At 41.9% G+C, this 21,659-nt stretch overlaps 1 protein-coding gene across 2 annotated transcripts in view; it reads right to left on the bottom strand.

Annotated features, from left to right (window-relative positions):
- LOC147883481 (eukaryotic translation initiation factor 4E-1-like) overlaps positions 1–7,020 on the bottom strand; it is a 55,118-nt gene extending 48,098 nt beyond the window's left edge. Inside the window, exon 1 of one of the 2 annotated variants that reach the window (XM_087399307.1) lies at positions 6,642–7,020. In XM_087399307.1, coding sequence (XP_087255433.1) covers positions 6,642–6,949 — 308 coding nt within the window. In that variant the 5' untranslated portion in view covers positions 6,950–7,020. Of the gene's footprint in view, positions 1–6,532; positions 6,573–6,641 lie in introns of those variants that run through there. The other variant, XM_087399308.1, reaches the window with a different exon arrangement.
- Positions 7,021–21,659: the final 14,639 nt, after the last annotated feature.

Below are 21,659 nucleotides of genomic sequence, written 5' to 3'. Positions count from 1 at the left end.
CAGGTCAACGGCTACATAGGCGTTCGTACAGCCATGCAGGCAGCAATCAGCAATCAGCACACAGTCAATGCCACGTCATCGCAAGTAAAAACACAAAGGTGACTTTTTGGTCAAAAGTCAACGCATTGACTTTTTGATCAACGGTGACCTTTTTGACTGACCTGGTCAACAGTTGGCATTGACCAAGCCGGCTAGGCTGAACTAACAGCCTATAAAAGGGCAACCTTTGGCCCTCATTCTTCATTCCACAGTTGGGCATCACAGCCTCATAATAGCAGCAACAAGGCCTCCCCACAGCAAACCAGCAGGGTAGCCTCAGCCTCTTCAGGGATCTAGTGAGAATTCACCACCTCTAGGTAGTCTAGTCTTCTAGTTTTGCAGTGAGGTTTCAGCTCCTTCATACAGTTGTATTCAGCCCTTTGGACATTCATTATTCAGTTGTATCTATTTCCTCTTCGAAGGTCCACTACATTCTCTCCCTCTGATTCTCACATCCACAGTTGTGTATTGAGTGCATCATCTTGCAGTTGCAGTTAGTATTGAGCAGGAGAGAGAGTGAGGATAGTCTATCTCCCACTACAAAAACTGGATGCCCATATAGTAGTGTAACTTGCCCATATTTGACATTGCAAATGATTTATGCAAATCAGCTTTGAAATCTGCAATTTTCTGTGTATCGGGCCCAGTGATCAGCATGTCATCCACATAGAGAATTAAAATTAAAAAATCTGATTCACTCTTCCAGACATAAGGCATAGTGGTTTACTGACTTGGTAAGCCCCCAAGACATCTCAAAGATTTGACTCTGCAATCTGTCCAAATACTGTGGTGATAGGAATTGTGTCTTTGTATCCTTCACGAACGCAGTCCACCCATAATGAGAGATCTCATGATGAATCATAGTGATCACCATGTGACCACCTCGCCTACGAGGTGCATTGATGCAAGGATACACCTCTCGTTATCTTTCGTAGGCACAATAGAGAAATAACTCTCAACTGATTGAGCCAATAAATCAACACTAGCAGTTCAGTCTTACCATCATACCGTAGTAAGTTGAGCTTCCCGAGGAAAGACGTTTTGGCGGGCTGCGGAACTCTCCCCTTTTTCTCGCCTCCCTATGGATGGAGTAGAGAAATGAGGAGAAGACGATCCCATTCTTCTTTCGCCTCCCAAGCTGTGCGCTCTCTATGCTCTTTGGCCTCTGGAGCCTCCATGGAAACTAGCTTCCTCCTCCTCATGGCTACCATGGCGGGAGTTGTCACCGGGGCCTAAGCCTCTGTGACCCGGGGTGTTGTAGGTGGTGGAAGGGCTATGGATTCTAGCTTCCTCCTCCTCACCAGGGTTGGACGTTGCACGAGTACTCACCGTGTCTCTGCCGGATCTCGTCAGTACCATAAACCAGTGGCTGTCCCTGACTGAACCTCACTATCACATGAAAAAAACTGAAGCTCTGATACCAATGTAGCAGGGAGAAGTCTAACTCAATCTCTCTCCTACTAACTGCTCACTGAAATAGAGAAAGAACTGAGAGAAGATGCACTCATAAACACAAGAGTAAGCAGTGAGGGTGAGTGCAAGAGCTGAGGGGAAAAATAGGGTGCTGAGCTGGACCTGTATGAAGACTTGTAAGGATCACGGGAGGCAAGCTCATCTGCTGCTGCCTTGTCCTGGCCTGATCCTGTAAGATGTGCTGCTGCTGGCTGAAGGAATGTCTGCCAAACTCCAGCTCCCAAATATGCCGAGGAAGGAGGCTCTAAGGGCTGCCTTTTATAGGCCCCCAGGGCCCCTGGAAACTACCAACTAGGCCAGCTGACCTGGCCAACGTTGGGTCTGGCTGACCCAGGATCGGGTCGCAACCTGGCAGCCAACTGCCACGTGGTGAGCTGGGAGGCTGCCAGCTGTCCATGACAGTTCTACTGCTGCCTCACATCCTGACATTAATCTACCAGCCAACATAAGAAACCAACTTGTATATGAAAATAATGCCATGTGGCAATCAAACGCATCTTAATTTTAATAATACCCTACAAGTGTAGCTCAAGAGCTCACATATGAAACGCTCTAGAGCAATATACTTATCAAGCCCTAGCTAGATATGCCACTAGAAGTTACTAATGCTACAGATATTCCTTGCTCCTCAGCCTGCTCATTAATATGCTTGTCATTATGTGCAACTTTATTTTTGGTATCCTTTGCCACCACCCACATGATCTTGCAGATTTTCTTCTTTTGTAGAGACCGAACATTGCTCAATAAAGCAACTTTGCCATCAAAGTTTGCGTGCTTCACTTTCAAAAGTGGGCACATCTTATTGAATACTTGCACAAGAAAGAATGTGACTTATGGACTCATTGCCTATATCATTGTGAAAGACCCTTCCACGTCTCCTTCATGTTGGCTGTTGTCATTCCCATTCACAGTGCATGCCAAAGCTTTATCTTGCTTCCATGGTGATTTTCATCATTAAGTTGTCCATCATTGCATTGCTCCTCCCCCATACATTTCTTATGGCGAGTTCCTACTTGCTTGGACAGTTAAGTCCCTCTTGATTTAAGGCCTTCATGTGATGGACTTTGAGTTTGCAACCAGGACTTCAATTTACCAGCAAGTTCTTGCAAGCCCTCTTGCTGCTGTTGTACAACTTCTTGGCAACACTTTTCCTGATTTTACATAAGTTCTTGCCAAATGTCCTCTCTTTCTTGCTTCTTCTTTTCCCAATGGCAATTTTGCCTTGGCAATTTGACTAAAGATCGAACTTGACTTTCCATGAAAGGTGTTAAACTGTGACTAGCTGTAGGCATCCTTTGGGCCTTGTTGGTATCCCTCTGAGTATCTGATATGGAATACTCCCAAAATGGCATCCTTTGATTACTGATATGGAAACATCTACAACACTATTATGAGGATCTTCACAGCAACAAGTGGCTTGTGCGAGGCCAATCCACGTGACCAGTAATGTATCTAGATAACATGCTGCTGCCTGATGGCTCCTTGCAACAATGGCTTTCTAACCTTGGGATCGAGCTGCAACCGTGCTTTATTTTATTTTATTTTCAAAGAAAGGAACCTTCTATTAAGGCTTGAAATATTTCATACAAGACAACAGCCCACTCCAGGTTGTTGAAGTCCCCTCCAACAATCCAAGAGTCAACATCCGGAAGACACTCTGACAACCTCCTCCAAAAGGCCAGGCGGTACTGTCTACACGCTAGGGCATACACGTTCAGGATTCCAATCCTGGACTCTCCCGTCCGAACTCCCATCTGAGCTCACCTTGATCGTAGACCTCTGAAGCCAAAGTCTGTGAGACTCCTCCACTCCGTCCTACTGCGGGAGACCACTCCTCTGGACCTCTCCCTGGGAGAAGGTGATGGCGTCGTCTGATGTCTGTTGCTGAAAACATGTGCTCCTAAATCATAAGGATGTCCACTGCCCACCCTACCACTGTCCTCTGCAACTCCTGCCAGAGCATCAGGTACTGCGGCTGACTACGAACACGGTCGTGGAGCCCGTGTATGTTCTAGCTCACTATGATCTAGCTCATGAGGACAGGGGAGTCGGGAACAAGGCTCTCCTGTGAGTGAGTGCCTATCCTAAAAAGACTGCCTTGTGTGATTTTGCCAGGGGTTTGGAAGGCGAGTAGTCAGTGTCTGTGCGGTGTCGTACTAGGATGGATACCGGCTCAATACCGATCTTTCGTGCCCACTTCATCATGAAGGAGGCTTCCACGCCAAACAACTCCGCGCACGTCTGGAGGGGCCAAAAGTGTGCCTGCTCCACCTTTGCCTCCATCAACAGTCTGATAACTCCTATCGCCAAACCACATACCGGCTCCTCACGCATGAAGCTCAGCTGAAAGTTCACCTCCGCGCCATGGGCGTACCAAAGATCTAGTCCCTATGGTCCCATCCACTCGTCCATCATGAGCATAATCTGACTACCCAAAATAGCATCAAACACCTCCGGGGACCACTTCTCCAACCCTGTGGAGGTAAACGAAAATCTCCAAACGGGGTGTGTCTGAGATCCCACTGCACTAATCAAACCCCCCTTTCGGGGCTGAAGGACCATGAGCGTGACCTCCAATGGTAGAGGGTATGAGTCCGGGATCTCCAAATAGTTTAAGGTTCCTAACCTCCAGAAGTCACGCGATAAGGGATGCCCAGGCTGTAAGTTGGGAGCTGTTGGCCGGGAAGATGAGCCTCGTCCCTCAGGATCCATCTCTGAGCGGACCTACTGCTGCAATGAGGAAGCAGAAGGGGGCATCGTCGTTCCCTTGCCTGATGGCAAGGGTGTCAAAGCGGATGAAGCTGCTACTGAAGTGGAGAGGGGGGCGGTGGGAGAGTGAGAGGTAGGGACGCGGGGGACGGAGGACGGGGGCGGGTGGTGAGAGTGACCATAAAAGGGGGGGCTAAGGGGGAGGAAGGGGGTGGGGAACCCTGGAGGGGGAGGGGGAAGTAAAGAGAAGGAGGGGGAGGGATCGAGGGGGGGGGGAGGGGGGGGGAAAAGGGCGACCACAGGCTCCCCTGCTGATTAGGCTCGCCGGGGCTGTGGATCGGCTCCTCCACAACCCTCGTCGGGCTAGCGTCTGCGGCTTCCGCCATAGCCGCATCTAGAGCTCTTGGGGCTCTCTGCTGCTGCAAGGGTGGGTGCCGAGGCTGAACTTCTAAAGCTGGAGGATCGGCTGGATGGACAGTGGCCTCTGCTACTGGGGGAGGTGGCTCTCGTTGTTCCTCTTTCGAAGCCTCTCGGTCAACCCTGTCCCTCTCCCTGCGGTTGGCCCTCTATCTACAGCGTTTGCGGGCCTGCTTGCTTGATTTCTTTTTCTTTTTAACCTGTGTCCAGTTCCCTTCCGAGGGGGTAACCATGGGGTCTAAGACTCCTGCTGCTCCTACCTGAGAGGCTCTGCCTACTCTGTGGAGGAGGGGAGGGAGGCGCACGAGGGAGGCCACGGGGACAATCTCTGGCAAGGTGACCCATCTGTCTGCATCGAAGACACTGGCCTGGTAACCCAAAGATCTCCACCCTCTGGCGAAGTGTGCCCCCTTCCAGGGTCTCAAGAAGGATCAGCTCTGGGAGGGACTTCGAGCTCTCCACCACCAGTCTGATCCTGGGGACTCCATCATTTGCTAGAACGGAGGCGGCCGTCTCTAGCGGGGACTCGAGCACTATGCCAAATGCCTGACCAATGGAAGGGGGGAGCTCACCGAGCAGCTCCTCCATTCTTGATCCAGAATATCCCAAATTGGGGGGTTTGACAATGAGGGAAGCACTACGTCTAGAGTGATAACATGAGGGGCACCGCTTGCTATGATGTGACCGTGCTTTAACTAGAAAAACCTCTAGTTAATCTCACAAGGCTAGAGATGGGCAGCATCCTCTATGTACATGTGATGATGATGCAGAATGGAGAGAATCAAATGAGCAGAGTCCTAGATGGACAGCCCGTCGGATGTCCTCAAGAAAGGGGGGACAGGCTGTTGGCAGTGTGACAAGCTTGTTAGTGGAAGGGCAAGTTGCAAATCTTCCTTGTTTGAAGACGTGAAAGGCAGCTTGGGATGGGGTTTGTTGGCTCTCTCGTTTATTGAAGCAGTGGCAATTGCAAGGGAGAGAGTTGGTCCCCTCCACTAGAACCAACAGGTGCAGAGGGTGCGGTGCAGTACCCATCTAAGGTCCGACTACTGCCACCCATGCACACAAACTGCATTGTAGGCTATTGGTTAAGAGGATAATTAAAGAGTTTTTCTAATGCTACTTCAACTCTCACACTACCCACGATAGCTTATTCAAAAAGATACACTTAAGTATGAATGAGATAACTCCGAATCAAATTTCCCTCCTTGTTTGTGACCCACGCATGTAGAAATAGATGCGTACATAAACATGAGTGTAAATATAACTTCTCGATCGTGGTATCCAAAGTACCTTAGTTCTTCAAGACCTTACTCCATCAGAACATCTATAAGGAAGGAAGCTGTCCTCACAAGAGTTGGGATGAACACGGCTCAACTTTCCAATAAGTTCTTGTTGATGTTGTGGGAAGCATCAAGCTTGAAAAGGCAGGAAGTGATGTGAATCACATCCCCACACTAGACAAATTAAAAATAAATACAATAAGTATTTATTAGAAACCACACATGAGAGTCTTACTTGATACACTATTCACCAATGGACTGCACTTCTCAACCTCCACAAGAGCATATAATGGGATGGAATTGTGTTGGCCTTCTCCGATTGCGTTTAAACTCCAGTGGGGTTATGGTTTTAGCAAAGCTTTCCAAATTTGGTGACTGCAAGGAATAACAACTAAACTGGACTGGGACTCCTACCCTTAGGCCTTAAAATCACCATCTACAAGTCGTATGGCCATTGGGTCATTGACAATCTCGAGCCCAGAACAAGCGCCGATTGCATTGGAGGATCATTTGACAGAAATAATATTTCTAATGATATCTCCAAAGCACAACCTCTGAAAGAAAGGCAAATTCACGAGCTATAAGAAAGGCAAAAGCTTAGACAGGCGACTTACCACCAAAAGTCCTCAACGGTGGAGAAGTATCAATGATATCGCACAACCTCTGAAAGAAAGGCAAATTCACGAGCTATAAGAAAGGCAAAAGCTCAGACAGGCGACTTACCACCAAAAGTCCTCAACGGTGGAGAAGGTGTATACGGAACGGAGGGAGCTACCCCAAGTAGCCTGTTTGGGCTTGGAAGTGAGATTGTCGAACCAGAAAGTCCAAGCGTGTTTAAGCGGGTGCTTAGGGGGCTTAGGAATCTCTCCTTCTTCGAGATCGTTAGTATCACGCTGAATACCATTGTGGGGTGCCAAGGCCATGTTCGCCATAACTTTCAAAACTCTCCTTAGGTAGATCGAAGGAGCAGGACAAGCGTGTCTTATAGTTCTTTCTTCCTTATTTACCAAAATCTGCAAACTATATACCATGAACTTGGCGTTGCCTTTTTGGTATGCCAAAGGCAAATGCTTAAGCGTTTGTTTTGCCTTTCTCTACCTATGGGGATTGCTTAATGCCAAAGGCAAATGCTTAAGCGTTTGTTTTGCCTTTCTCTATCTATGGGGATTGTGCAAGGGTCTACCTGAGAGGAGATTTAAAGGTTGTCCTAATCTAAGGGTGAATGCTATCATGGAAGCCTAACGTGAGAGGGGATTTAAAAGCTTTGTCCCATCACCTTTGGCAAGCTTAGTGAAATTTGCACCTAATTATTTAACTTTTATGGAGTAGATCGATATAGTTCTGTGTGTGTGTGTGCGCACGCGCGCGCATGTGAGAGAGAGAGAGAGAGGATGGCTTTCTTGTGTGTGTGTGTGTGTGTGTGTGAGAGAGAGAGAGAGAGAGCCCAAGAATAGAAATAGTTAATGGAGGGGATGAATGTCCAAAATTGATTGGCAGGATTGGATCTTTGTTGAAAAGTGATTGGAATGACACTTTAGTACAACATTGCCTTATTAGCTTAAAAATCTGCAAATCTTGAGAAAAACCTTAAAATTTTTCAAACCCCGAGCTTTGTGATTTGTTGAGCAATATGTTTTCTATGAATAATGTTATGGACAAGGTCTTAAGAGTAGAGCAGCGAACAACTCACATGGTTGGGCGTTTGATGGCTGCCCGCATTTGAATCCCTCAGTATGCCTCCTCCTAACTTGTTAGCATAGGCCACAGGTAGATGTGCCCCTCGTAGTTGGCCATGTGTGTGTGCGTGGGTGTAGAACCCAAAAAAGAACAACTCCGTAACAATCCATAAGGGTTTAACTTAGATTCTTGTTAAGAATTTTCAAGGGTCAAGATCAAGTCGAAACAATAAAACATAAGTACTCATATGAAACCCTTTGAAAAGAAGAAGTCATAGTGATTGTAAGCTCAAAGAGCGGAAGTCGTAGTATAAAGATAAATCATTTTGTGTGAAAAATAATCTAACATTTTTTATGAAGTTGGTCCTTAACATAATGGGTACTAATTTGTGAAGGATTCGTGTTGTTAGGGTTGACTTAAATGTAGCTAAACGTAGTTAAGATTTTCTAGATTACATACTGATAATTCAAATGTGTGACACGATGTGTTAGAGAAGGTAATACTTAAGCCTAAGTAGAATGCAAGGTAGTACTTGAGCCTAAGGTAATACTTGAGCCTAAGTAGAATGCAAGGTAATAACAAATACTTTAATCAACTATTTTATGATTTGTTTCAAGGTAATATTACACATACTATCATTGATATAAAATTTCCTTCCCCTTACGAAGAGATGAAGTCTTTGACACCATTGTTAGGAAACCATTTCTTGAGTTTGCTTAAATTTCCCTTGTAGTATTTTCTTATGAAGCATTCTTTTGATTTACTAAATATTCTTAAATAATTGTATAGTGTGTATGTATTTCTGTAATATCAAGAAGTCTTCATGCTTCATGTGGAAGTGATGGGGGTCCAATTACATCTGTGAGAAGCTCTCCTTCTACCAAACTATCATCTTCAAGTTGTCGCTTCTTTAAATGACTAACGTGAAATATTGCATGCACTCTACATCCTAACAATAAGGCCAACTTATAAGCAAGCTCACCAATCCTCTGAAGTTTTGTGAATGGATCACGATCCCTTAGGACATTCACCAATCTTTAGGGTTTTAGTCAACTCACATAAACTTTCTCACCTTCTTCAAATTTCACTTTCCATTTATGTGGATTTACTTGACTTTAGCACTATCTTGAGCTTCCTTAATACTTTCCGAGTGTGCCTCAACATTTGCTCCATGTCTTGGAGAAAGTCTTTAACTACTAATAGCCTATGGTTGAATACTTTGCACTATTCTAGGAAAACTCTACAATAGAAGATGCTCTTCTCAATTTCTTTACCATTTACTAATATAAGCACACAACCTATCGTCCTAGGTTTGATTGACCCATTTTGTTTGACCATTTGATGGTGGATAATTATTATCTGCTCATATCCAACTTAGTTTTCGACTTTTAAAGGATAGCCCTAAAAAAATGGCTATCAAACTTACTATCCCAGTCATTAATAATACCGATGGGTAAACCACATAACCTAAATACTCCTTCAAGAATTAATCTTCCTCACTTACGATTCATTTTTTCTATTGAAATGAAAAGGGTCATCTTGGTCAACTGATCAACAAAGAATTGTGGCTTCTATGTGCTCTTGGTAAATGGACCTTTGCCAGATGGAATGTCTAACAAATGTAGCAAACTACCTAGCTTGAGACATTTTGCCTTTTTGGCACTTCTTGCACTCAACAACAAAGTCTTGGATGCCTTTATTCGCGTACAAGGCTAGAAGATCCATCTTTTCAAAACATAATAAGTCTTGAATCCCCAAATTTTGTCTCTGTGCCAACATGGACTTAGGTAGCACAGAATGTGTGTGTAGAGTAGCGGCAAAGCTCCGCTTGTACTTGCATAAGGCTAGGAATAATCTCTCTTAGGAATCCAACATGCATGTTCTATATGCAAATTCTACATGTGATTCCTACATGCATGTTCTACATGCAAGTTCTACATGCGATTCCTACATGCATGTTCTACATGAAAGTCATACATGCATGTCCTACATGCAAGTCCTATATGCATGTTCTATGTGCACGTCCTATATGCAAGTCCTACATGCATGTTATACATACAAGTCCTACATGCAACTTCTATATGCAAGTTCTTCAAGTAGAGAGAGAATGTCTTACAATTTTTACATGCAGAGAGAGAAGCTCTCCAACTTGTATAAATACCCAATAATGGAATGAAGCCCACACTCTTTGGGGCATTGTGTGGAGTTCTACTTTGGTATTCCAATCACTTTTCTCCAAGTGTCCATGCTTCCTTGCACTCCACGTCCAGCAGCATGTCCTAACCTTGCAACTCCTCCTCCCCTCCCCTTCAACCTTGCAACCCCTCCTCCCTCCTCCTCCTCCCTTCTCCTTCCTTCTCCTCCCTCCTCCCCCTCCCTTCTCCTCCCTCCTCCTCCTCCCTTCTCCTCCTCCTCCTCCTTTCTCCTCCTCCTCCGTTCTCCTCCCTCCTCCTCCTCCCTTCTCCACCCTCTCCTCCTTCTCTCTACTCTTACACCTACTTCCTCTCCCACTCCTATGCTCTCCCTAAACCCTTAGTCCCTCAACCCTTAACCTCCATGATCTGCAAGGGAGATGAGTTCTCCGCCATGTACTCTACCTTGAACCTTGGATCCTCCTTCTTGAACCTTGAACCTCTTCTAAACCCTGGAACCTCCTTCTAAACCCTGAACCTCCCTCTAACCCTCAAACTCCTCCTAAACCCTTAAACCTCCAATGAAGACGAAAGCCTTCATTACCTCAATCATGATGATGCACATCCCTTTCACACATGCATGCACTATGTTTGCTTACCACACTTAAGCCTACGTCTCTCACTAGAATACGACCCGAGGTCCTAACCTACACTTATACTATAAACAATGACACCGATGTATCTGTAGGTGACAAAAAGCCTCATAATCCTACATACCTTGCTCTTCCTGCGAAAGCCGTGGGAAAGAGCCAACACCAAGCATCTTACACTTAGCTATCGTGACAATCATATAACAAGAGTGAACATGTGCGCAACAGCACTGGCTCACAAGGCACAAGGGTATTGTGTTTATTTAAATCAATGTCATGGCAATGTGTATTGCCCTAGAATATGTTACAAAATAAAAAGCACCATTAGGCTAGTAAATACATGCATTTGAAGATGTTGGACAAATCCTAGTCATTCAAACGGATCCTAATCTGTAAGGGTGTTTCCACCATGCAACTAAGCAATGCATGCAACAAGATGAAACCTTTTATAGTCGACCAAAAATAGCCCACTGCGATGGAAGTCAGGACTCTTTAATTAAGTAAAAAAATAAAATAGGTTTCCTTATGCATTCTCGCAAGAAATAGCCGTTGCCTATGTACTTAGTATCTAGTGCCAATCCCCTCCCCCCAGACGTCATTTTTTAGCATGAATATTTGAGGAAATAGCTATCATCCATCTACTTGACATCTATGGTTGAGTATTCCCCCCCTCCCCACCAACATTATAAAAGTGTTGCAGACGATCTTGCTTGCCCACGTGTTGCAGGAAGATGTCAAGGCTACATCCTCAATTAGGTATATTGCCACTATGAACATTGGTTGCCTTTGATTTGGTTGGTGCTATAATTATTTTGAGCCCATTTGTTGTAAATGTTTCTTTTGAAGCCAAGGAAAGTTTGTGCTTCTACAATAGCGATGTACCCATTCCATCAACTGTTGTGATTGTGGAGAACTTTTTTGTGTTAATGTATTTGGTGGTGTCCGATGTTCTAGTTTCATTCAACGCAAAGTAAGTTTGATGCTTGGAGGTTGCAATCTGCATTTAGTTCTATAGAATGTAATTATAGTGAGTGTGTCTTTAGTGATTGTATAATAATATGTGTTTGAGACCAGTTTTGGAAACAAGGCACGCCAAATTGCCAAGCTGACAACGTAAGGAACCTATCCATTTCAGGATCTACATGGAAGTGACTATTACTCAGGGGCTCACTAAGGTAAATATTTTCTTTAGCACGTACTATTAAGAGTGCCATGCATGTGATGTCATGCTATGGCTAGCCTGTGGGATAAAAGCATAATGCTTCGAGTGTTAAGCCCTATGTTCAGTGTATTGTTCTTGCTAATGCTAGCTAGATTGAGTAATATGTTAGTGTGACTATGTGATTGGTATTGCTTTCTATCTATATCTCTTTGGTGGTTGGGAATATTGTAGTCCAACATTGTTCAATATGACTTTCGTATAAATGTCTGGTTTGCTGACATGTGTGTGTCCTGCGTCACAGCTAGAGACATAACTATGAGTGAATTAGACTTTGTTATAGCCTTGAATTGCCCACCAGCTCTATTTACAAGGCCATCAATTGTGTTGTAGTTCCTTGCACATCGCTCAATGAATATGCTTGGCTTTACCTTTATTTCTTTATGAAGCCCAATGGCCTTGTTGGGATCATTTGGTGGGGATAGTGTACTGGGGTGGCAATCGCCATGCCTCTTATCTGTAGCATGGAAATGTAAACCTCACCATTTACACACTAGAATATATAGTCTCATTATGCACACATACTAGCTTGATTTTACAAAATAAGTGAGGCAATGTTAAGTATAGTGGCATATCATGGTAACATACAGAATTAGTTGTGTCAATTTCTTGTTATTCTTGCGTGTTTGTTTTGATTTGTTTAGGATACTGGTGAATAGCAAGTCATCCTTGCACATGAGAATGGTGAGCTAGTAGCACTTGATTTGTTCTTTCCAAAAAACTTTGTTTCAAAGGATTACGTTGTTGAAACACTTGTCACGTACAAGGGGTAGTTGTTATAACTCTCCTTTTATTATGACATCCAAGCCACCAAGTGGAATGTTATGGACATGTTTGATGGCATGTAATCGCCTATCAACAAAGATAAATATTATTTTTCCAATAAGTGATACTTCATCTAAGATAATTGTTGGAAAGCCCCATGTATTGCTTTGTGAGATTGTCTAGTTTGTCAGCTATTAATTCAAGCATGTTCCTGCAATCTATCAATATCGCTAATGTGGAATGGAGGGTTGTGCCATCGATATATTATGCAGCCTTCCCTATCTATGCTACTTTCAATATTTTTGCCTTTAACATATCAAAGTTAGGGTCTTGTTATATAGATGTAATAGTTGTTGGATGAGAGTTTGTATGACGGTTGTTTTGTTGTTTCCACCTCCCCCTATAAAAATATATAGTTTACCTCTTTTGGATTGTTTTACCTTTTCTAGATTATGTCATGAAATATATGCCTTTCCTCTGCATTTTCTTGTTTCCACCTCCCCTTATAAAAATATATAGTTTGTCTCTTTTGGATTGTTTTACCTTTTCTAGATTATGTCATGAAATATATGCCTTTGCTTTGCATTCAACATCCATATTTGTGAGTAGTGATGTTCTATTGATATTAGTTCTTTCACTGGCTATAAAAGCTAGAAATTTCCAATAGTTTCTCTTCCCTAGCATTGTTAAATGTCTCAGCCCAAAAATTGTTATTGGCATTTGTAAACATTACATCTAATTGTTGCTCAACAATTTGCCAAGCTTTTGCATTTTGGTTGTTTGAGTTTACATTGAGATTGAATTTCTTGTTCACTCTGGAAATTTGGCCCATATTCTTTGAAGTAAGCTAATGTGTTGAATTCTGTTCTAAGCCATGGTAGTAAACATAAAGCACTAGTTTGTTCTTTAACTACTTCAAATTGGAACATAAAGCATTAGTTGTTCTTTGTAATGGTTTTCTTGGTCTTGATGCCGATCAAACTGTGAGAGCCTAATTACTTGTGACCTCCTCTTCTTCTTGTAGGTCTTTTGGTTGTACTCATATACAAACTCTACAAGAGATATGAGCTTGAGTGTCTCTGGCCACATGTGCTATGTAGCGAATGTTAATTAAAGCACAGATGATATCAGTTTAGCCATCTCAATTGCAAGATCTTGTTAGGGTTTAGGATTGTTGCACATTGTTGTGGCAACAATGTATTTATAAATTGTGATGCTCTGGAAGCCTGTTGCAATGGCAATGAAAGGATTTTATACTTGCTACACTTACATTTGTTGTAAGTTCAAGAATGTAGCCCCTGTTTTCTTAACATGGTCAGTTGCACCACCATTTTCTTGGTTTGATTTCTTTATTATGTTGTGGAATGCCTTTTGTTATTGTGTTGTCCACCTTTGTGAGGTATAATTGAGTGTTAGTGTTTACATCTCATAATGGTGCTAGCGATTTGGCAAAAGGGTTTGTCCAAGTATCAGATGACTATTTCTTCAAGAATAATGTTGACCGTCTTAAGTTTGCTCACAAACATGCTATATAATCTTCCTTGGCGAGTTGCAATTTTGCTAAGAATTCTTCCAAACTTTGCATTGGGCATGATATTAGATCATTTAGTTCCCTAGGCCTTCACACAGGAGAGGCTCGAATTGGTATCTTGAATGTGTATGCACCCACTTGCAAACAATACCGCTCGACTTTCTAGCAGTGGCTCATAAATAGCCTCCTAGAGGCTACTCATGGATTGTTGGAGGTGACTTCAACAACCTAGACTCCATGGAGGATAAGCAAGGAGGAGATCTTTCACAAAGATGCCAATTGGGGAGAGGAGTACCATGGAGCAGTTCATTTTTACGATTAGCCAGTAGGGATCCATGGTGCGAGTCTGAGTTTACTAGGCTTTCGGGTAGCCTGCAGTTCTCCTTTGGCCAGCAGTGTCACAATGGGCTACTAGAGTGCCTAAAAAGAATCTATATAGGGAATTCGACTCTACTTCGAGGTAGCTCCATTGAAATTCTAGTAGGTACTACGATGTCAAACCACTTTCTAGCGATTCTTCTCTTAGAGTAGACCCATTGTGGACTCTCCCAAAAGGAAGTCCATATACCAAATGATCTCCTACAAGAGGTGGAGGTATAGCATGCGATAGTAGAGCTCTAGACATTGCCCGAGGACAGCCCCTACTACGAGGGGTGGTTGGCATGGGTGGCTAAGAGCATTCAACGCAATAGTTAGGAGCTATGGTGCCAGGCTCTTAGACAGAGAGCTGCTCTTCAAGTGTGGGAGAGAGCTCTTCGCCGAGACCTAGCATCTATTGAGAGATTCAAGGAGTAGGATCTGGGGTCCTAGTGGCTCACCTACTACCTAGAGTGTGCATAATTAGAGCTACAATATTTGGAGGTCAGCAGAGCAAAGTTCTCCCACCACTCTTTTTGGTCCAAATGGGTCCATTAGGGCGACAGGATGACCAGAGAGTTTTTCTAGAACACAGGACCACGATCTGCAGGGATCCAGCTCCAACGACTCAAGAACTCACAGGGACATATGCACACAGACTCTTAGGAGACCACGGCCTTCAATCACCAAGTCTTTTATTTGGAGGAGGTTTCACCCACCACTCTTATGGAGCTAGAGAGGTAGTGTGGGAGCAGGTTCCCTCAATTGTTTTACAGAGTCTTAGTAGATGTCTAGAGGTGCCCTTCAACTGATGAGGAGTTGTGGGAGGCCTCTCAGAGGCCTTACAGGCTCTTCCAATCCAGAAGTGCCCTTAAGAGGACGGCCTCACTCCGAGCTTTTTTTAATGCTTTTGGGAGCATATCTCCATCTCACTCAGGTTAGCCTGCTAGGACATCCATGACTCTGGATCCCTTCCACATTCCTTGAGTAGAGGGATATGCCTGATTTTGAAGGGGGGAGATAGATCAAATATTCATCAGTGAAGGTTGATCACCCTTCTTAACATGGTATCTCCTAGTGAGGAGAAGTATGGTCAGTGCACATTGGATTAAAACCCATTTCCCTTAGAATCATATCACAAGATTGTTCATCTAGTGCCAGAGGAATTGGAGTGTGTTCTCACTTATGTACTAGTAGAAGTGTCATATCCATATGACACTTTGATATGAGCCCATTGATGCATATTTCCATACACCTCACACCTTAGAAAAAATAAGGTAGTACGTATGACCAATCATATGAATGCCATCCAAACCACATGTAGCATTTTACGAGTGTGAAACGTACTCAAATTAAGGCCTCTACAAAGCACCATACTCATATTACATTTTGATGTATGCTAGAAGTCCAGCCATGCAAATGATGTTTGACCCCTTTTTCAAAGTATTGGATGCCTATGATACTTTGCAAAGTTTCATGTTGATTTCAAGTATTTTGTATGGGTGGGGTATTTCCCTATTTTTATCCATGCATGTTGTAATTATAAGAAAATATGAACGATGGGATTCTACCATATGCCAAAAATAAAGATGAGTATGAGTATGCTTTCTAGAGGACTCATCTTGAGTATGTTTTACATTCTTGCAAAGTAACATGTGATTATAATGTCATTTGTATGGGTGAGCATACATATTTCTCTTTTTTTCCCATGCAAAATATATAAGTGCAAGTAAATATGCATCAATGCACTTCTAGCATATATCAAAGTATTGGATCTCATACTATCCATGCATGCATAATGATACAGAATTGGTGATGATGATATGTCATATTACCTTGATGGTCTGGCACATCAAATGTATGGAATGCATGGACATGTGAAGATTGATGTGGCAAATAGTGCCTTGCAAGGATGATGTGGAACTAGGTGAGCTGATAATGTATCCTTAATGATTGTCACCTTGTATGAGGTGGCAACTAGGGCCTTGCATGGGATGATATGGTAGCAAACACCTTGATGACATGTCTTTGATGGTGTGTTAATATGTATACGATAGTAATATAATTGGCAAGATGATGTGGCATGATGTGTCATCATAGCTAAGGTGGCAGAGATGTCATGTCCCTTATGACAAGTCAATAAATATGAGGTGATAAATGAAACATGCTTGATAATGTGTTACTTTTTCAGGTGGCAAGGCAAGGTGGTAGCCATGCACACTATGTAGGATGATGTGGCCAATCAAGGAGGCCATGATTGCTAGCTTAGTAGGTTAAGATGGTAATGTAAATTGTCATGAAGGCCACCTATTGGTGATGTGGCAATTCATGCTTGATGATGTGTCACTTGTGTTACCCTAGAAGGACCTACTACATGAATAACTTGCCCAACCCAAAAGGTTCCCACTAGGCTTGGTATTCTCCAAACATAGCTATCCAAGCCTAGTACCAAGCTTGTGTAGCCTTGGTATTTGGCTAGTGTGGCCTTTTTCCTTTTATGGAGTTCTTTTCACAAGGAAAGGCAAAATGGAACCTTTCCTTAATACTCAAATGTGACCAAAGTTTTTTCCCATAGCTTCATCACGTAAAGGAGTAATATCCTTGTGAATTTGGTTATGTTTGGAGAGATTAACAATTAACAAGATTTTTTTCAATTTTCTTAAGTGGCCTCAAATAACTCTAGGTCAAAACCAAAAGTAGATCCAATGAGATCTAGCCATTGGATTATAGATTTGATACTTGGTTAATATTGTCTTATGTATCCACTGGCTGCCTATCAAATCAAATGTCTATAATTAATCATTACAGTGCCCTTGATTAGGCATATAATAGAAATGCACATTTTTCTAAATTTTAATATTTAAAATTTAATTTTGATTCAAAAAACTCATAAAAAATCAAGTTAATCTCCACACTATGTGAGGTGGTTTTGAATATGAGATAGGCCCTGAGGACTTATATGTCTTAAATCTTCAATTAGATCATATTCTCATGTGAAAAAGAAGACATATAATGTTTACTAGAAGACCATAAAGTGATATTCCTTAGGGAACTAGGTGAGACTATCCATTGAATGTGAAAATGGTTGTTTCTTTCTTGAAATACTTTCGACAAGGAATAAAAAAGGCACCTTAGGTTGCACCCTATTATGATTTGCACATGAGGATGATCAGAGTAGTTAAATCTAATTTTGTGTGATTGGAGGATGTAGATATTGGATACTTGGTTCCCATTTAGTGGGTGCTACCCTCTGGCATGATGAGGGTATGATGTTTAGATCATCTTGGCCTTTTTTTAATAAGGTTGATATCTAATAACATTCTTATGTTCGCTCCTATCTTGCGGTCCTCCATCTTCTTCTATCGTCTCGCTCGTGTGAGCTCCTTCTTTGTGTTTTGCACTCGTAACATGGTATCAAAGCTATGCCTCCTCTCTCCTTGTCTTGATGAGCCGGCACTTTAGCTGCCCCCCCCCTTGGAAATTTCCACAAGTGTCCTTTGATTGTTGCTATTTTCAATGAAGAGCAACCTTCTTTATGTTTCATGGCTTCTCCCCCATGTTGTGTCTTAAGGTTCTCAAAGGGTTGAAGAGGACCTTATTCTCTTGGTCAGGGTATTCTTAGAGGAGATGTTTTTTTTGCTCAAGGAGTCATTGCTATTATGGGTCACCTAAAGGTTGGAGGCTTCCATTGTTGGCTGAGGCTTAGCTACATGTTTCTTTTGGAGCTACTCATGGGTTCACAGAACACCACCTATGCGCTTCATACTAGCTTGCTATGCTAAGCCTTTAATCGACTTAGTTTTTATAAGTTGCAAATGAAACTTGTCGACACCCTGGCAGGCATATTTTTTGTTGTGCACTATGGCAAGCACCAAAGCTAATCAACAAAGACAAGTAGCAAATCCTAAGTTGGAACACCGCTAGACTAGCAACAATAACACTGTGAAAAAGTCATGGCTCTTGGTTCCTAGAAGTATTTTATGTGAAGACCCTATATCTTCCATCCCATTGCTTTGGAAAATGTTATACTGGGCTGTTTTTTGAACTTGGGATTGGAGTAGTTTTGTCTGCCTACTAGTTCCACCTAGCTAAAGCTTTACCTCCATTTATACTTTAATGGGCATTGAGTCCATGTTCAAGGTCCTATCTCAGCCATGGGCGACCTTCTCAGAATGAGGCCATCTTCATAAAAGTGATATGTGGGAAATTTTCTTGCTAGGAGATTTTCTTTGTCATCATAGTTTCCATAAGGTCTATGTTCCTCTATTATTGATATGGTGTCCAACACCATGCTACCGTAAGTCAACCAAGGGATGAGGAAAAAATGAGATGCTCCTTAAATCTTTTCGTCATTGTTTCATTTGACTACTGCATCAACAAAAATCTGGGAAGCTTGATCTCAAGGATGTAGATCCACTATGATGTAGCTTTGTCTTCTGAAGATTTTAGGTGACAAAGTAATCAGAAGTGCTTTCAAATGTGGCAAACATTTTATCTCTTGTTATATCAAGGGATTATTGTTGCCATATACTCATGGGGAGAATTTTTATTTGGTGAGTGTGATTCAATCGAAGGGAGATGGTCATGCTCACACTTTCATTTTACTTTATAAACTCGTGTGTGTTTTTTGTGAGATCTTAATAGCACATCATTTATGAGACTTGGAGAGGTCAATGTCATAGTGACTCACTTTTTTTCGACTCTTATTATGTTTGTATCCTCATGTACATAATATCTCTCTTGTAAAGGAATAGACACTACCATGTCATGCTAAATGACATTGGTAAGACCTACCCATTCCCATCAAATCATATACTGATTTATGTATTTTATTGGTCGAGACATTAATGTTTTAGGGTGGGATAATCATAGAGTCATCAACACACTACTCTCTTTATGTACTGAGTTATTGTCAATTAACACCATGTCTTCAATTAATATCCAAAACCTTGCAATAAGTATGCACGAATAAAGGCTTCTCTCATTTTATGTCACCTGATGATTGTGTGCAATAGTCTACCCATTTTGAATTGAGGGGTTCTATTGAGATTCGCACATTAAGATCACCAGAGTGGTTAAATCTACTCTCGTGTGACTTGAGGATATAGATATTGGAGAGGCGTTCGATGTGGATGATGGAGACTTGGTTCCTATTTAGTGGGTGGTCAGAGTCCTTGTATGGTGTGGATCATCTTAGCCTTTTTTGTGATAAGGTTGATAGCTAGTACCATTCATCCATTGGCATCTATCTTGTGGTCCTCTATCTTTTTCTCTCGTCTCCCTCTTGTGAGTTTCTTCTTCTCGTTTACACTCCTCTACTTTGTAACACAACCCTTCCACTATGACTAGACTTTGAACAAGTAGTGTTATAAAACTTGGTTTGACACTCTATCTCAATGTGGCCATGCTTTGAGCACTTGTTGCTTCAATTTTCATTTGAGCCTTTCCTCAAATGCAAATTTCTTGTAGTGCTTTCTTTATCTTTGTCACGAAGCTCATTACAACAAATCTTCATGATACATCTTGGAATGGTTCATAATTTCCATTGATCACAAATGTAGATGTAGATTACATAATGACAAGTTTGCATTGTTGCATTGTATGGCTCTTTTCTCATCTATTTGATTAGTACTCTCATTTTGAGTACAAAACCTTATACTCACTCGGCCTTTCGCTACTTCAAGTCATTGATCCACGTCCTTACGTCTTCTCAGTTACTTTCTATATCTTTATAAGAAGACATCCTTTGTTTAATTGCAATCCTTTAAATAATCCACTAAGTACTGGTTGAACCATTTGTGCAAGGTATAAGGGAAGTGTTATGTGCAAGTCATCCCTCCTTGTGAGTACCCTTTCATGGCTTTCTCTTACCACTAGGGTTTCTTCTTTAGCTTCCTTAAGAATGTGCACAACCTCCTAGGAGTATTCTTTCCATCCATCTTCCTAGAGCTCTTGTGTCTTAGCAAAATCGCTTCTACACCATGGATGGCATTAACAAGTTATCCTTTCTTATGCCCTATTCTTGTGGTAATTAGGCTGTGCCGAAGTCTCTTTTGCCCATAGTTCGTCCTCCTACTCTAGAGTGACTGCATCCTCATGCAAGTCTTGGAATTCTTCCTTTTGGTTGTTTATGATAGCTCAACTAGGCTCCAATAACTTAGCACATCAAGGAGAATATCTTTCGCTTTGTTCAATTTGCCCATTTGAGCTAGCAAGCAAGCATTGTATTGTGTCAAGAAGGGCACTACTCCTCTCTCCACATATAAGACCTTTCCATGTACACGACATTTAAGAAGTTAAAAAATAGTCGAAGAGTTCTCATGATGTGGCATAGTATCTCTATATAAGTAGTGTATAACTACACGATTAAAGGACTTTCATATTTAAACTATATCCAAAGAAGGACTAGTGTCATATTCTGTGCTCAAACCAAATATTTTAAGAAATCAAAATCTTTGCCCTATGTTCCAAGTAGGACACTAATAGGGTGATGAGGAAAGAAGAAGTTGAACATGTGATGTGGATGGAGAAGAAAGGCCATAAATCCAAAAGATTCTCATTGAAGGAAAAAGTCTCCAAGTTTTGGCAATTGAAGTAGTTATGACAACACCCACATGCAACCATGAACTTTTAGACCATTGGACCATGCATGTGAGATTTCAACATCTTGTATATTAAAGGGGTGATATGCTCAATGATAAGAAAAAAGAAGAAAGCATGAAGAAAAAAAATTCATACAATTAGCATGAAAATCCCAGGGAATATAGGATACTCTGACACGTCATAAGTGAGAGGCAGGTAGGACTTCTTGAATTATGAATCACATGGGAAGTGATCTTTTAGAAAATATGTCAATAAATATATTAAGAGGGTTATCAGTCCCATAAAAAAAGCTATATAAAAAATAAGTAAAATGAGTGGGCAATGCTTTAAGAAACGTTAAAGGAGCAACACATGCCTTATCAACATAAGTTAGAATATAGATAGAATTGTGGTTGATTGAAATTTTCTTCAAGTAGAGGAGGCAAGTCTAAGGCCATTATAGAGTTGAGCAACCATTTTAACCTCAATTAACCACAGTATTCAATTCACCGCCAATCGAGAAGGCATGTCTAAGGCCATCATGGAGTTGAGCAACAATGAGCTCAACCTCTTAACTGCCATATGCACATCACCAGACACCACAGGATTTTGAATAGAATCTCAAGGTGTCCCTACTAGAAAACCCTATATATCACGTGCGTGCAAGGGATATTATTAAAACTCCTTATCTTTAAATCCTAAGGTTTTAAAATGACCCCTTTACCTAACAAACTAAGGATTTTTTCCCAAGATCCCAACTTAAAATACCCTCATGTGAGTATATTTTTGTTTAAAAAAAATAACAAAAATCTGCTATTTAAAAACCTC

This window comes from Dipteris shenzhenensis, chromosome 28, assembly GCF_047967505.1.
Source record: "Dipteris shenzhenensis isolate YYH24624 ecotype China chromosome 28, Dip_SZ_1.0, whole genome shotgun sequence".
Classification (NCBI taxonomy): Eukaryota; Viridiplantae; Streptophyta; class Polypodiopsida; order Gleicheniales; family Dipteridaceae; genus Dipteris; species Dipteris shenzhenensis.
The sequence above is the reverse complement of the archived record's forward strand: the minus strand, read 5'-3'. Positions and strand labels throughout refer to the sequence as shown.